The following is a 16896-nucleotide window of genomic DNA, read 5'->3' as shown; positions in this document are numbered from 1 at the left end:
TTTTTCACGCGAGCCACTTCTGTATTGCATGCGTTACAATTACACCAGCCAATTTTGCGTGTACACTGGTAACTGCCTGGAAGCAGAGGAGAAAACTTCTCAAATTTGGTAGCTTTGCAGCGCATTTTCCCGAAATGCATTTGTGTTGGCAATTTGACGCGTCAGGTACATTTATAACTTCCAAACAAACTGCGGTTTTCGGGCATCGCGTGACGGCGCCTGTAGTCGCGCGTGTTGCGGTTGTGGGGCTTGGCGGCAGCTCTCGGCTAGCGTCGATGTAAGCTGAGGGATGGTTGAGTGAGTGGTTGCCTGTGTGATGTCTCATAAGTTTTTCACAACACGGTTTCGATTTTTATCGGAGAATCAAGTGTGGCATAGGTGGTTTTTATTCTGGAGATTACATTACCTCATTCAATGTTTGGTTGTGCATGAGCCAATATTTGAACTTTGCCCTTATTGATTATCATCCATGTTATGCCTTAGTGAAGTTGTCTTACACTTTTTAAGGGAATTCAGGGCTCAATAAACATGATGAGTGCCATTCTGGGTGCTCATACTTCCTTATTGGTCTGCTGATCAACCTCTACCAATATGCTTGCCAAGCTTACCAGTATGGCCTATGTCTGTGGTGGGAAAGGATGTGGACTTACCCACAAGTAGCTTGAGGCTGTTCAGTCAAAAATTGAACAAAAAATCACCAATTTAAGTGTATGTCTGGTGTGGAATGGTACAGACTGGCCTGCATGCTGCATGTTGCTTTAGTTATGTACAATGGCAAAAATTATGCAATGTGCTGGATCAACTGCCATCAGCTTAGTTTCAGGATATGTATTAGTTCAATCCTACCTTGTTCTTCCTTGCAGATGTGAGTGTCATCTTTTAATTTTGATACCCAGCTGTGATGTCACAATAAAGCAGATCATGGTATCTTTTGACATCAGTGACATGATCAAAGTCACATAAGTGTCATAAGAGTTGGTAGGGGCTAGCCATGTGGACATTATTACAACATCACAAAGCACTGTTGAAAAGCACATTTGTAAGATGTCATAACTTGAGGTAAAACATGCAAGCATGATTATGTACAGGTTTGGAAAAATAAACCCTACAAAATCAACAGTGTTATAAATTATTGTGTGAAAACAAAGGATTATGGTGGTCTGGGATACACTTTGGAAATAAAAGCCATATATTTGTGTTCCGGTTATTGGTATGGACATTTATGAATGGACAGCTGCTACAGTCTGCTCAAGTCATGTGTTTTTGTTCTCTGATGACCAACCAATGTGGTGTCTATCCTCACCATCCCTCTTGTAACCCAAGAAGAGCAATGTCTCCACTTTGCAGAACAGCAGTGCTGTGCTGGTCATGTAATGTAAGGATGACTAGCATTCCTGCATCTTGTTGTCTTTTTCTGCCTCATGGGTTACAACTATGTGTATTTGGAAAATGCTGGCTTTGTACTCTACTTTTCAGTACCTAAGTTGGCAGACAGCTTGAAATTTCTCACTTCCCATGGCAGATTAATGAAGATTGGTCCTGAAAAGCTGTTCATCAGTGAGTGTGGTTCTTTATTAAAATGTAATTCACATTTGACCACATGTGAAAACAGAGTGTTGGGGCCATCAACAATATATTCATTTATATCTTGGTCCATTGTCCAGAAACAAACATGAAACATCACAGGGTGTCATAGGTAAACATACACACCAATCCACACCAACCCACTCATGCAACAAATGAATTTGATTTGCTGGGGAGGTGCAGTGGTGACAGATCCTACTGAAGTGCATGACTGCTCATTCATAAGGTGCTGCATTGTGGAGAGAGGGGGCTGAGGGGACATGACCCTGCTGATTTTCACAAAGTGTCATTTTTACCTCAAATATTGCCTCAAAATAAATGCTTTTCATGTTTTCCCTCCCGAAATGGCATTTTAACTCAGGCTGCCCACAGCAGGTATCCTTCCAATCAACATAACCCTAACTCTTCCCCCCCCCCCCCAGTCTTAGAGATATGGTTATAACTACAGAAGGTGGAGTTTCGGTGCCCGCTCACAAGATGGCGCAGTAAGTGGCAAGAAGTCATACTGCAGCTCACTATACTGAGCAACCGACCACGAATCAAGTTGCCTTTGTTCTGGGGACGGCTGAATGGCTATCGGTGAAAATGGATCAGAATACCTGTGAGGGCCGTTTTATGCGAATCTAAACGGCCGTTTACATACGGAATGCTGCCATTTTCTTCTTCTTTTTTTTGTTTTGTTTAGATGATTGATGCACCTGAACTTCTTGAATGTCACATCAGTCACTGTCGATGAGCCACGTATCATATTATATCATGCCACGGAAGGGAATACAGTTTTGATGTCATATTGCATTGGTCATTAAAGGGAGTGGTCCACATTTGTGTGTGGCTTAAGGGAGTTAGCCATTTTGAAGATTATTCAATGTAATCCTTAATCGTGTCCTTTTTAAAGCCCGAAGCCTTCTGCTCCTGGGCTTGACGCGGGCGAACGTGTGCAGAATGTCGCGCGGCCAATGTGAAGGCGACCGAGACATGCATGATGACATCGAAATGTCAGGAATACCGCCACCTCAATGCCATGTAGTGCTGAGGATCAGTAAAAACATGATCGTCGAACTATGCGTGTCCGGTGCATATCTGCACGACTCGTGGCATCAACGAGCACCAGTTGGTGTTGAGCCGAATTGATAAGTTAAGCGTACGCGTGAAACACGAATCGCGTTTTGTGCTACATAATACAGGGACCTTGGCAGTGTTTTCAGTTGTGCCGGAGATAAGGCTGGAAATCTAATCAGGTAAGAAAGCGCCTTAGTATGCATGCAAATAAATGCAAGAATATAAAACCACGGACAAATATGCAAGAACACCCCGGGAAAGTTAAAAAAAAACACGCGCGCATGACAATATTTGTATCCAGCAAACACGCACCGGCAAGTTCCCTCCACTTTTCAGCAAGCTGAAATACTGCAAGTGTGTCAGCCCGTCCACTATAGTGGCAGTCCTTCACGACCAGCCGGGCAGCGACCCTGACGTCTTAAAGACGTTCCATAACGTTATTAAACGATAGCGTACTGAGGATATATTTACTAAAAAGCGAAGTTATGACATTCCGAGTGGTCTTTTACATTTACGGAAAAACCAATAGCGTACAAGTGACAAGTGAGCTTGCTTCATGGCATCTGAAGCTTGCCTCAATATATGGATGGAATGTAGAACATTCCCTCTGAGGTAGTATCCCACCTTTTTGTATTTTCACGCACGGTTAGATCCCACGGGTCAGCTTCACGACCAGAGGGTCGTAAAGTTGGTCGTCACAGATCTCACGGGTCAACATCACTTTACCCTCTAATCCTGTCACAGTATTGTTCACACAAATGATAAAGGGCAAAGGGTCCAACACTGATCCCTGTGGAACCCCCACGCTTTACTAGCTCACACCGGGGCCGCGTGCAATTGAGCACCACTCTTTGTTAATTGGCAATGCAGCCAAGCCTGTACCCAGTCAGGAATTTTCTTCCCAATGCCTTGCATTTTTAATTGGTGTAGCATGTATTTGACAATGGCCAAAATGTACGGTCCAGCCTGGGATGTTGAAATGTCCCAGTGCCACATATTTTCCACTCATACTTTGGCAGATTTATTCATGTATTTAAGTGTCCACATCCGGACAACTATTCGGAAGCCTATAGAAAGTTAACTCGCGAAATTTGGTGCCCCTCGGCATGACCAAATCGATGCAGTGGATTCTACGCTATCGCTATCCTTTATACTGCCTGTAATTTCACGTTTCATGTTCTGCATTTTATACACTAATATCCCCCTTTTTTGCTCTTTTGTGTAAAATAAAGAATTTGTAAGCAGATACTTCAGATTCGCGTAAGCTGTCTTCAAAAAGGTGCTGACTGATCAAGATTCAGCGAAAGCTACCATATCCCATTTTCTTCAAGCGTAGGAGCATGGAGCCCACCAAACTTGTCTTGGATACCTCCTGTAATCATGTTAAGGCACCTAAGTTTTCCTCCGCTTTTTCATTTGCTGCTCGGCGATCTCGACTTTGTACTATCTAGGTGTTCTACGTTCACCCTCCCATCCCCTGCAGCTAGGTTCCTTGATGGGCACATTCGCGCACCCTTCTCAGGACGTAGATAAGGCTGCAGTATTAGCATTATCCCTTGGAAAACCCAGGAGAATGGCGATATGGTTAGGTTGATATTTCGGCAACGTGCCTTTATCGAAACAATAGCTGAAGTACTATTGTTTCGATGCAGGCATGTTGCCGAAATATCAACTTGACTGTACCTACATTCTCCTGTTTTTTTTCCGAGGAATAAGGTTAATACTGCTGTCTTATCTACGTGAATAATGTTCCTCGCTAATGCACTGAACAACTTGTGTAGCTTCTCAGAACGTGTAAACTTTTCTCACAGAAATGGATCCCATGTATCTAGTGCAAGTCTGGGAACCTGAAAATTTCAACAAGAAAAAGTTGAGGTAACGTTTCTAAGGACATTTTACGCGTGCGACTACCTCGCACTCTAATTTCGTCAAAAGTTGAGAGATGAAAGTGTCAAGTTTTGATTGATTTGTCCCACCTCGATATACCTTTGATGTAATAGAGACGAAACCTGTCCGGAGACACGTATCCAGGTTCATTTCCTCACCGCATTATCTATGTACCTCTCCTTACGTCAGGGTCCGCTCCTGCTGCACACTGACTGGAATGTTTTGACCGTGTGTGTTAGGTGCGTGAAATGTTTGCCTAAATTGCCTAAATTAAATTGCGTAAATTGCGTGACGTGCCTAAATTTGGCGTGTCCATTTTAACACCGTTCTCCCGCTGGGAACAGGGTCAGCCCTCGCCAATTTGTCAATCTTTTTACCAGATTGTTCCATGCAGGGCTTCGAGATTCGGTGGCATTTTCGGAACATCAGTTTGCCGTGTCCAGACAAGGTTTTTGCATTCATATTGTACATAGGCGGCTCCAGGCTGGATTTGTGGGAGGTATGTCGTGCAAATCGTTCACCGTCCGGTGGTATCCGTTGCGAATTTTTTCTTCTGAAAGGTCATGTTCACCTGGAATACGCTTGATTCATGTTATAGATATGTTGCATCGAATGTAATGACATCGTTTGATTTGTATTCGTTACATACACATCTTTCATCGGTTGATAACAAATAGTCGGCGTGGTTTTCTCGCACTCAAGCGCCGCACCAAAAATTCATTATTCCTTGCGATTTTGCACATCCCACTTTCACCACTGCTCTGGGGTATTAGCACAGGCTGATACAAGCATCACAATACGGAGCTGAGAGAAGACCGCGATAGAACGTCATTACATTACGACGCCTATGAAGTTTGTATTGATAAGTTGTATCATATTTATTATTTATATTTATATATTATCTATACTATAACAACCCCGTGTGAAGTTTGTATTGACCGTCATTTTTGCGATCCCGCATTTGCGATTGATTCAGAATATCGTTCATACTCATGCACGACGTAGAGGCCAAAGCGGGAATAAATGCTAGAGTTATGCTTGATTTAGACGAAGCAAAGAGTCCGTATTTCCTATTTGGATTTTACTACATGACTCATGTTTTGTGACGTCAGTACAAGTAGGTAGGGTAAGTGGCTCCTAGGTCCGAAGGACATAGGCTTGAGAGCATGTGGAAAGAAAGGCACGCAGAGACCATAGTCATGCATCTGCTTGGATGGACAGGCCCCGTCTGAATGCCTATGCCGTCCAGGGGGCTCGCGCCGCCAGTGATACACGCACCACCTACTTGCCGTGTTGGTAGGGGCGGTGGCTGTGTCCGGAAACATGTGGATACAAATGGTGTGGATACATGTGGATGCAGTTAGATCCATGGATATTCCAATCTCCTTGTGACGTGCTCACGGGGCTATGGCACGGACGCCGCGTATGCGTATCGCATATGATATCGGCATATCGCTTCCGATGGTCAGTTTCCGGTCTCGGTAAAACAGTTGTCATGCGTTTTTTTTCTTTTTACCGGAAAGGTCATACTTTTGCTATGAACATGGATGGGATTTACCGGTGGTATGTTCTTGACCACCTATACTTCAGTTTTGCCAAGGACACAGTCCGAGGTGGTCACGTCAGGACGTAACGGAAAATGTGTTTGCAGTAGACGGCGAGTCCTGCCAGCCGTGCACCAGGCTATCAGGATTGCGCGGTTAGGCGCAGCACCGTATATATCGGCAGTAGCACAAGGACACCACAGCTGGGCCATATAAGCTGTAGCAATCCACAGCTGGACACCACAGCTCTGGATAACGCTGGTGTGTGCCAGAAGTGTGGCCAGATATCATCGGTGTGTACCAGCAGCATTGCCAGATATCACTGGTGTGTGCCAGTAGTGTGGCCGGATATCACCGGTGTGTGCCAGTATCGTGGCCGGATATTACTGGTGTGTGCCAGCAGCGTGACTACTCATGACCATCCGCTCTGCGCAGGAAGATGTCTGCCGCGGACACTCTACCGGACCAGGCCAGAGGGCTGGCGGCGGCGCTGGAGGCGGCCATGCGAGCAGCGGAGCAGGAGCTGACCAAAGGTAACACAACTCCTGCGGTGACGCGAGAAGACATGCGGTAGGGTGTCTTGATAGCACTAGCGCCAGGCGTGCAAAATATGTTTTCTGTTTTTTATGACGAACTTAAAAATGGGTGGTCTGCCAGCAACCCCGGATTCCCAGTGTTGGTGCGAGTGTTTAGGCTGTTGCATAATTACAAATAATTAATGCGGATGGGGAACTAACTGCTGTAACATGGGCTTCTGGCTGCTGGACGGCTTCACTGTCTCAACGCATTGTCCTTACAGGCACATGGAACCCTGGCGTTTTTAGTTATCATCACAAAACCACGGATAGATGTATTATAAAACACAGACGTCATGGGTCTGGTAGTCGTCGCAGAGTCACATTTGTAAATGACATTCACCTGGTACAGAAATGGCGGCGATTCCGTACATGTTTTGTGGTCTTAGTCTCAACTGCGCAGACGTAATTGCTACCCAAGCGGCAAATCTGATGATTTTTTCCACCCTTGCCTGCATCATTATGCCCTGGCTGATCCATGGCATGAATTTATTCGCGTTTTGCCCAGATGGAATTTGCCATGTCAAATGGACTGGGCTTACTTAAAACATCTCCGAACAAATATGTCGTCCGACATGAAAATCGAATTGCAATAAATTGCTTTTTGAGCTGCAGCAAGTCCTAAAACGGGCAGTTGCCATTTGGGTACATTTCGTCGCGACCTCACCTTGCTCTCGTACCCTTGGAGTGGGCACCGGAGAGGTCATCCCAAAGCTTGTTCTGAACGGCCTATGAACGGCTCAGCACAGTTCCGTAATGATGGGTAGCTGAATTATTTGTTTAATCACACCCAGAAGTGCATTGTTATCGTTTCGGTTGTTTGCACATCATCAGGTCATACAGGGTCAAGTTAGGCCAATATTTTTGCCCTCTAGAGTTAACCGTTTACCGTTTTACCTTACCGTTTTCCGCGAGTCGAAAATTTTGCAATATCCATTCCACATGGATAAGACAGTCGTATTAGCCTTATTCCTGTGAGAAAAAAAAAACAGGATAATGGAGATAAAGTTGGGTTGACATTTCGGCAACATGGCCTTATCGAAACAATAGCAGAAATGTTTTTCAGTTCTTTTTTTGTTCTTTAAAAAAATGTTTTTTTGTTTCTCCTATTGCTTTGATAAATGTATGTTGCCGAAATATCAACCCAACTATGTCTCCATTCTCCCGGTCTTTCTCCGAGGAATAAGGCTAATACTTCTATCTTATTTACGTGAATTATGCTCCTCGCCAATGCACTGAACAACTTACGTGATATCCATGCCACTCAGGTGCGACAGGTAAAGTGGCAATAGAGTGATTTTACAGCAGAACCGGCACAATGAATAGATTGCATGTAAATGCACAAGTTATGCAATGCGCGGCCGGCCTATGGTGGTCGTTTGTCACAGTGGAAGTAAAGCTCACTCAGCCTGTAGTAGAGATAGGCTTACCAGTGACGTCAAGCCGATGACGAGATTTTCACAGGTGGCATGATGGGAACGTAATTGAAGTACAACTTTGATCACCCGGCAGAAATGAATCGAAATATAACGTGGTATTCAGAATCAGCGACCTCAGATCAATAGGGAAGTATGCGTTTCAGACAACGTATGGTGTTATGCGGGTGGTCCGTTACGATGGTGTTTTAATCACTTCTACGGGATCACGCACAATAGGACAGGCTGTACGCAACATATGTGACAATCACAAGTTAAGAATGCTTTTGGCGTTAAGTGCTAAAATGTCTGGACTTGCTAACAGTGGAATGGTGTCGTGCTTTTCAGTGACGCTGGATGAATTCGTCTCCAACAAGATTGGAATGTTTGGAAAGTTAATCGGATCCTATGCAGACTTCTTCAAAAGGTAAATTCAAGATACACGGTTCGGTAGCGATGTGAGGTGTTAAGTGTATTTACGAAGAGCATTATGCATATAAATGAGACGGTATTAACAGCCTTATTCCTCGTAGAGTAAATTGGAGAACGGAGAGATAGGTGTGATATTTCGGTCACATGCCTTTATCTAAACGAATATCAATACTAAGTTCAAAATATTTCGAATTTGGGATCTACTGTCGATATTTGTTTCGATGAAGGCACGTCGCCGAAATATTACACCCATCTCTCCACTCTCCTGTCTGTTCTACAAGGAATAGCGCTATTAATGCTGTCCCATCTATGTTTGGTAGCGATCCCGGAATCGTAGTCCAGCGCGTGGGCAGTCTGATGCGCGTGTGTTTGGCCCGGACCGCATAAACAGGCGGGCTGCCAGCTAGCCAAAGGGGGTTGACTGGGCTCAGGGCAGTCGCGTCACAACACGATGCGGCACGAGAACGGTGACTGTGTGGTCCTGTACGCAGAAAGGAAGGCTGGACGGGAATGTCTGGTTACTTGGAACAGCTGTTTTCGGCTGACGGGTTAGCGGCACGCAAAGCAGGTCTTAGCAATTATTCCGCGCCGATGGCCACCCACGCAAATCTTACTTGTACACTGTGTTTTCCTAACTTTAACTGCGCGTACATATTTACATTACGAAAGCTGTTTATGGAATTTTGACACATATGGTTTCACCTGTGACCACAGCCCATTTATGCGTTTTAACTAGTATTAGTTTGTATATATGTCATCTCTCCAGTTTCATTGAAGCTGTAATATGGTGCACAGCTCATGACGCTGTCCGAACTAAAGTCAAACGAAAAGGTCGAATGGAAAACATTGAGTGAAGAGAGTCGACAGGGACAAAAATCGAAAAACAAAAAGCCCATAAGGAATACAAGTTGACGGTGATAACAACGGAATCGAGGAATGTCAAAGGATAAAAGGTTGCCGGGGATCAAAGTTAATAGGGACAAACTTCGGATCGGATGAAAGTCGGCAGGGATAGAATATTGGAACACACATCCCCCATGGGAACCAAAAAACCAGAATGAACCATGAGCCGGGGCTTAGCGTATGTGAAAGAACTGATTGAACCTGACAACCAGGGTCTGATGTTAATCAAAAGCAAATGAGAACCAGGAACTAGGTTTTTGTGTTTGTGAAGAGACCAATAAAAACCACTGACCATTTTGTATTTGCGTAATAACCGGTAATGACTAGTAACCAGGTTGCTGTGTTTGCAAAACGATCAATAGGATTCAGGAACCAGGGGGTAGCGTGCGTGAAATAACCAACCGGAACCAGGGATGCGAGGACTTGTTTTCAGAATGGGAAGTGGAAACCAGGAAACAACATTGGACACCGGGCACGTCTCGGCCCTGCGCCAGAAATAATGAAAAACTTGGTTGGCGACGGGCGCCGACGTTAAGGGTCGTGTCTTACCGTCGGCGTCTGTGTTGCTCGCGACGGTGGCAGAAAACGGTCAAAAAAGGAATTTGTATTGGCCTAGATTTGCATAGCCAGCGGGATGCACAAGTGAGATTGTGCACCTGATAGCCTTAGGACGCGTTCAGTATGGTCCGGTGCTGAAGGTTTACGGGCTGGCTTCCTGCCTTAGGACGCGTTCAGTATGATTCGGTGCTGAAGGCTTAAGGGCTGGCTTCCTGCCTTAGGACGCGTTCAGTATGATTCGGTGCTGAAGGCTTAAGGGCTGGCTTCCTGCCTTACGACGCGTTCAGTATGATTCGGTGCTGAAGGCTTAAGGGCCGGCTTCCTGCCTTAGGACGCGTTCAGTATGATTCGGTGCTGAAGGCTTAAGGGCTGGCTTCCTGCCAGGAGTGTTCCCGGGCGAGCGTTTAGGGGCCCAATTTAAAAGGCCTAAGGATGTAAGGTGCTGCCAATTTAAAAGGCCTAAGGATGTAAGGGAGTTAAACCCATTAAATCCGCGGGTGCATCTAAATGCAGTCGGCAACATCCCTTGCATGTCAGGCGTTAAATCGTTGAGTCCCTCCTGTCTTAAGTCACTTTGTCTACCTGCTCGTTTACTTGCATGCTTATCAACGTTTCTTTTTTTGTTCAATTGGATTCCAGGCTAACCTTTTTCCATGTCGACTTTTTCCAATTGAGATTTATCTGTTTCGACCGTTTGCCCATAGAAGTGTTTTCGAATCTATCGTTGCTATCGAATTTTATGTCTTTCGCGTTATTCCAGTTTGACTTATTCCTGCCAAATTGTATTCCTTTTGACTTTTGTCTTCGACTTTTTTCCGAATTCGAATTTCATTCTTGGAGTTTTGTGCCCTTCGAATTTTTGCCCCTCGACTTTTCCGGAATCGATCTCGTTTGTCGTCTTGTCGCGTCGTTTTGTAAAGTTTGCTCAAAACCAAGACTTGAAAACCGAAGTCATGCGTCGCATCGTGCTCTGAAAAGCTAGCTGTCGTGTTTGAATGTTTCCCACTATGATGATAGTGGGATATCAGATCTCGATAAGTGCTGACACCTTCGACTTTCTTGAAGCTCTGGTATGCAACTAGTCACGTCATGACACCGTGGAATGAGAAACGTAACGTTTCAGCCGCTATCGTTCGCAGAAAATCGGGTTCACCGCAGGATCCCTTGTGAGTTGCGAAAAGCATATTTTTATAAGTCGTTCCAAACCCAACGCCACTGATATATGTAACTTCTTACCGATCAAGCTCAGTGATGGTAGTTGAATACCGATAGCCGCAGTAAGTCACCGATATCAGTTAGCGACATATGCCGATATCTTCACTTTGGTTGAATTTGTAGATTGGTTTAGGAGTTGAGCCTGAACAGATGCTTACAAAATTATAAGGGTCTCACTCTTGATACCTTGACAACTAAACGAGTTCAGAAGATTGCAATAGATATGCGTCATCACGACTGGTTTGTATGCTTACTCCAGCGGCGCATAGCGTGACCTGAAACTGGCTAAGTTTAAAGGATGTTACTGACCTTGACTCGAATTGACGGTCTGCACGGGTTAGTTTTGTTGACGGACTTACGTGCCTCAAACTTGGTTGCCGACCAAAACATGACGTGATACACGTGGCGGCATGATTAGCATGTGCGCTGAGGACCGTGGCTCGGCGCAGCTGCGTCTGGCTGCGCGCGGTCTGGTGCGGCCGCGGACGGCGGTGCCGTGTCGTCCGACGTGGGTGGCTGGTGGGCTGTGACGGCACGCGCCGCTCCGCTGCCCGACAGGTGCGGCGTGACATCTCGGCAGGAGCTGGACGACCAGGTCCGGCGCCAGCGCTGCAAGGAGACGTTCACGGCCATGGAGCATCTGATCGATGTCGAGGTGAGCTCAAGCGGAATCGCAGTGACTCCAGGGAGCAGGGAGTCGCGAGAGGCATGCGATTTATCTCATGTGGAGGAAACTAAGGATATTTTATGCTCATAAAAGAATGAATAATCCCGGAAAACGTGCGTATATATATATATATATGTATATGCACATATATACACGTGTATATCGATATATTTGAACCATGGGCTATCCCCAGTGCACGGACAAAGGAAGCCCTCGTTCCAGATCACAGATGTCGTGCATTAGAACATTAAATATTATTGCACCACACACTGTGTCCGTGCCCCATTATATCGAGCAACTATATCGGATAGAAATTCTATCATGTGGTGGTGTCATATGGGAAGGGCTTTCGAAGGATCCAGGATTAAGTCATGATGTTCAGTGTAGGTTTCCAATTGCTCATTCGAATTGTTTATACAATTTTCGATTTATCAACATCTTTACATACCGGTAGGATATTTTGGGCGAACTTGTGTCAACAATTTCCGTATGATGTGCATTAATGAAGTGGTCGCCAGATGGAGTGTTTTTGGTCTTGCGTGTGGCATCTCATATGTGATCCTTAAAGCGCTCCCGGACGCTAAATTTGGTTTCGCCCATGTAAGTGCTCAAGGGGGTTTGCATAGATGGCCAATGATGAGTTACACAATATTTTTGTGTGCCACTTTCCCACCAACCCCGCGATGCAGGAGTCGCATGGCCTTTTTCCAGCTGGGCAGGGTGGTGGGTCAAGTGCTCAGGTGATTGGGTGCGCGGCTTATATTCTACCGTCCCTCCAGGCAACAACACGTGGTGGTAACCCTGCAGCTTGAATCGCTGAGGGTGCCTTCCTCGACAGAGTGCCGTCTATGAACGACAGACTGATGTATGTGGCGTCCAAAGTTTGGGTCGCGGGGTGTGTCGCTGTCTGCGTAGGCCATTTAGAGCATGCTTTGATCAGATATTTGCTCTGTTCACATACTGTACTATGTTAAATTATCCTATGTGGGTATTACATTAATTTGAAAAAGATGCTCAATTTTTAATCCTCGCATTGCAGCTGTTCCGTCGGAGGCAAGGCTCCAGGCTGATATCCACATAGGATGATTCATCAGAGTGAATATCTGATCAAAGCACGCTCCAGATGACCCAAGCAGGCGTTAACACACCCGTGACACAAAACTATGCACACTACATACAGCGGTATGATGTTCATAGACGGTAATCTGTCAAGGACGGGACCCTGAGCTATTCAAGCTGCAGGGTTACCACTACGCGTTGCCTGGAAGGCCGGTAATTAGTTGCGCACGGGACCATCTCATTGCTTGACCTACCACCCTGCACAGATGCGAAAAGGCCGTAAAGTTCCTGCATCGGGGTTAGTAGCAAAGTTTCGTACCAAGAAAATATTGTGTACCTCATCACCCGGCAACTATGCAAAACCCCCAAACACCCACATTGGTGAGACAAAACGTGGTGTCTGGAAGCGATTTAACGAGCACATACGAGATGCAATGCACAGTACCAAAAACACTCCATTCGGCGACCACTTCACTAAAGCACATCATACGGAAATTGTCGAAAGTTTGCTTAAAATATCCGTCCTGCACGTATGTAAAGATGTCGCTGAATTGACAACTGTGAAATCAATTCAAACCACAAATTGGACGCCTGCACTGAAAACCATGAGTTCCCCTGGATCTTTTTGAATCCCCTCCCATATGACACCATCACGCAATGCAATTTCTCTCCGATAAAGTTGCTCGATGTCAGGCGGCCCGAAAACAGTATGTGATGTATTCTTTTTTAGTGTTCTACAGCACGAAGTTTGTGGTCTAAATCCAGTGTTTGCTGTATTTCCTGTACTGGCGATAGCCCGTGGCTGAAATGCTTATGCGTTTTTCCGAACTTTTTCATTTTTTATGAGCATAAGATCATTCTTATTTTCATCTGCATGCGTCATCATGTCGCGCATCCAATCAGCCTTATCTAACATTTGACCCGTTTCATGACGATCCAGAATGGGCAGTTGTGAAAACATCTGCATCATCCATCACCCATCACCATCTTAGTGTCATCATTACCATCTTAGTCACCACCTCGTCATCATCCATCCCGTCACTCACCCTTGCCTGTCACGTAATCACCACCCAGTAGGCACCTGGCATTGTAAAGACACCACCCAACCCATCCCCCGTCCGTCACTACTCAGTCGACACCCAGTCACCGCTCGGTCACCGCCCGGTCATTACCCAGTCACCATCCAATCACCACCCGGTCACCACCCGGTCACCGTCCGGTCACCACCCGGTCACCATCCGGTGACCACCCGGTCACCACCCGGTCACCACCTGGTCACCACCCGGTCACCACCCGGTCACCACCTGGTCACCGTCCCGTCACCAACCGGTCACCACCCGGTCACCATCTGGTTTCCACCCGTTCACCGCTCTCTGACACGCGTCTCACCGGCCGGTGGGTCGTGTTTGTGTGGTCAGGGCGAGTGGGACGCGTTCCTGCTGGAGCTGGACGACCGGCTGGGATCCGGTGGACGGCAGCCGCCGGCGCTGCTCTCGCCAGCGCCGCGCCACCTGCCGCTGCTGGCCGCCGCCGACAGCGCCGCCTGCCGGCTCGAGGACTGGCCCGGATGCCGGCTGCTCGTGCTGCTGCGACACTTCGCCTGACTGCCGTGACGCGACCACGTGGCACAGATCCAGCAGCGACAGGTACGCGGCCCGAGAACACAGCAGATCCAGCAGCGACAGGTACGCGGCCCGAGAACACAGCAGATCCAGCACCGACAGGTACGCGGCCCGAGAACACAGCAGATCCAGCAGCGACAGGTACGCGGCCCGAGAACACAGCAGATCCAGCACCGACAGGTACGCGGCCCAAGAACACAGCAGATCTAGCAGCGACAGGTACGCGGCCCGAGAACACAGCAGGTCCAGCAGCGACAGGTACGCGGCCCGAGAACAAAGCAGATCCAGCAGCGACAGGTTCGCGGCCCGAGAACACAACAGATCTAGCAGCGACAGGTTCGCGGCCCAAGAACACAACAGATCCAGCAGCGACAGGTTCGCGGCCCGAGAACACAACAGATCCAGCAGAGACAGGTGCGCGGCCCGAGAACACAGCAGATCCAACAGCGACAGGTACGCAGCCCGAGAACACAGCAGATCCAGCAGCGACAGGTACGCGTCTCGCTGTGTGCCGTGTTACCGGCTGAGCTGGGTGGGCTGTCCGTTATGAGATGTCTGAGCCCCGCTGTGTGCCGTGTTACCGACCGAGCTGGCTGGGCTGTCCTGTGTGAGATGTCTGAGCCCCGCTGTGTGCCGTGTTACCGGCCGAGCTGGCTGTACTGTCCTGTGTAAGATGTCTGAGCCCCCTGTGTGCCGTGTTGCAGGCCGAGCTGGCTCGGCTGTCCTGTGTGAGATGTCTGAGCCCCGCTGTGTGCCGTGCTGCAGGCCGAGCTGGCTCGGCTGTCCTGTATGAGATGTCTGAGCCCTGCTGTGTGCCGTGCTGCAGACCGAGCTGGCTCGGCTGTCCTGTATGAGATGTCTGAGCCCCGCTGTGTGCCGTGTTGCAGATCGAGCTAGGTGGGCTGTCCTGTATGAGATGTCTGAGCCCCGCTGTGTGCCGTGTTGCAGGCCGAGTTCGCCCGGCTGGACTGCTCTGTGCTCGTGGTCTCATTCGGCTCGGTGGAGGGCGCCCGGCGCTGGCTGGCCGACACCGGCTGCCAGTTTCCGCTGCTGGTCGACCCGCAGCGGAAGCTCTACCACGCCCTCGGCCTAGCCAGGTCCATCGCCAAGGTAGTGGCGCCCGGGCTGCAGTGGGGAAGCGCAGGGGGGTTTATACTGCGGCCTTCACTTGCCTGTTGCTGAGACAGCGGTGTGGTAGGAACCTCTGACACTATTACACTACCCCATCGGGACAAATCACACCAATGCGCAGAATGGATCCGACATAACATGTTGCCTGACAGTATTCTGCCGGCTCCTGTAAGTGTGGTGGAACAACACGCTGCTTCGGGAGACTACTGGGCAAGTGTGGCGTTGGCCGTTGTTGTTTAAATTTGGGATGCTAATTTAGCAGCTATGAGCCCACCGTTTCAGTCGTCTTCTGAATTACGTTCAGCCGGTACACCAGATGTGTCGTCCGTGCCTGTACCAATGTCCGTGCCTGCTCAAATGGCTTGACTTGCAACAGTACATGATACAACATGTAAAGGTGTAGTCCCTTAACAACAACCCACATCCACTCGAGCTATATTAAATTCGCCATGCAGATCAATTTGGTCCACTCCCAACCGTGCTCTTGTGTCGTCAAGATTGAAAGGCACCAGCCGTATGGGTAACGTATAGGCATATAGGTAACGTAACAGATAGGTACAGATGAGTACGTACGTTAGCAGCAAGCGAAGTGCACTATTTCCGCTGGGGATGGAGCACCGGCCAATCCCCGGTAGCGTCTAAATGCGCGCCGATCGCGGCCTCGCTGGACGGGGGCATACGCTGGCGATGGAGCACCGGCCAATCCCCGGTAGCGTCTAAATGCGTGCCGATGGCGGCCTCGCTGGGCGGGGGCATATTCTGGCGATGGAGCACCACCCGATCCCCGGGAGGGTCTAAATGCGCGCCGATCGCGGCCTCGCTGGGCGGGGGCATACGCTGGCGATGGAGCACCGGCCAATCCCCGGTAGCGTCTAAATGCGTGCCGATCGCGGCCTCGCTGGGCAGGGGCATATGCTGGCGATGGAGTACCGCCGGATCCCCGGGAGGGTCTAAATGCGTGCCGATGGTGGCCTCGCTGGGCGGGGGCATATGCTGGCGATGGAGCGCCGCCCGATCTCCGGGAGGGTCTAAATGCGTGCCGATGGTGGCCTCGCCGGGCGGGCCCATACGCTGGCGATGGAGCGCCGCCCGATCTCCGGAAGGGTCTAAATGCGTGCCGATCGCGACCTCGCTGGGCGGGTCATATCAGGGGCTGCTGGCCTTTTGCAGGAGCCACAAACTACCCGTTGCCCCTGTGCTGTCACAGTTAACTGCCCCCTTCATTGCATGTTATTTCCACCATAG

The 16896-nt window shown here is 48.3% G+C and overlaps 1 protein-coding gene across 1 annotated transcript; it reads left to right on the top strand.

Moving 5' to 3' along the window:
- Positions 1–234: 234 nt before the first annotated feature.
- LOC119093474 (uncharacterized) lies at positions 235–14143 on the top strand. Its single transcript, XM_037216429.1, has 5 exons — positions 235–277; positions 6510–6607; positions 8413–8491; positions 11731–11827; positions 14075–14143. Coding segments are annotated over exons 1-5 (345 nt in total). The 5' UTR covers positions 235–275.
- The last annotated feature ends 2753 nt before the right edge of the window (positions 14144–16896 follow it).

The sequence above is a fragment of the Pollicipes pollicipes genome, unplaced genomic scaffold (genome assembly GCF_011947565.3).
Source record: "Pollicipes pollicipes isolate AB1234 unplaced genomic scaffold, Ppol_2.1 Scaffold_4002;HRSCAF=4701_pilon_pilon_pilon, whole genome shotgun sequence".
Lineage (NCBI taxonomy): Eukaryota > Metazoa > Arthropoda > Thecostraca > Pollicipedomorpha > Pollicipedidae > Pollicipes > Pollicipes pollicipes.
The sequence above is the reverse complement of the archived record's forward strand: the minus strand, read 5'-3'. Positions and strand labels throughout refer to the sequence as shown.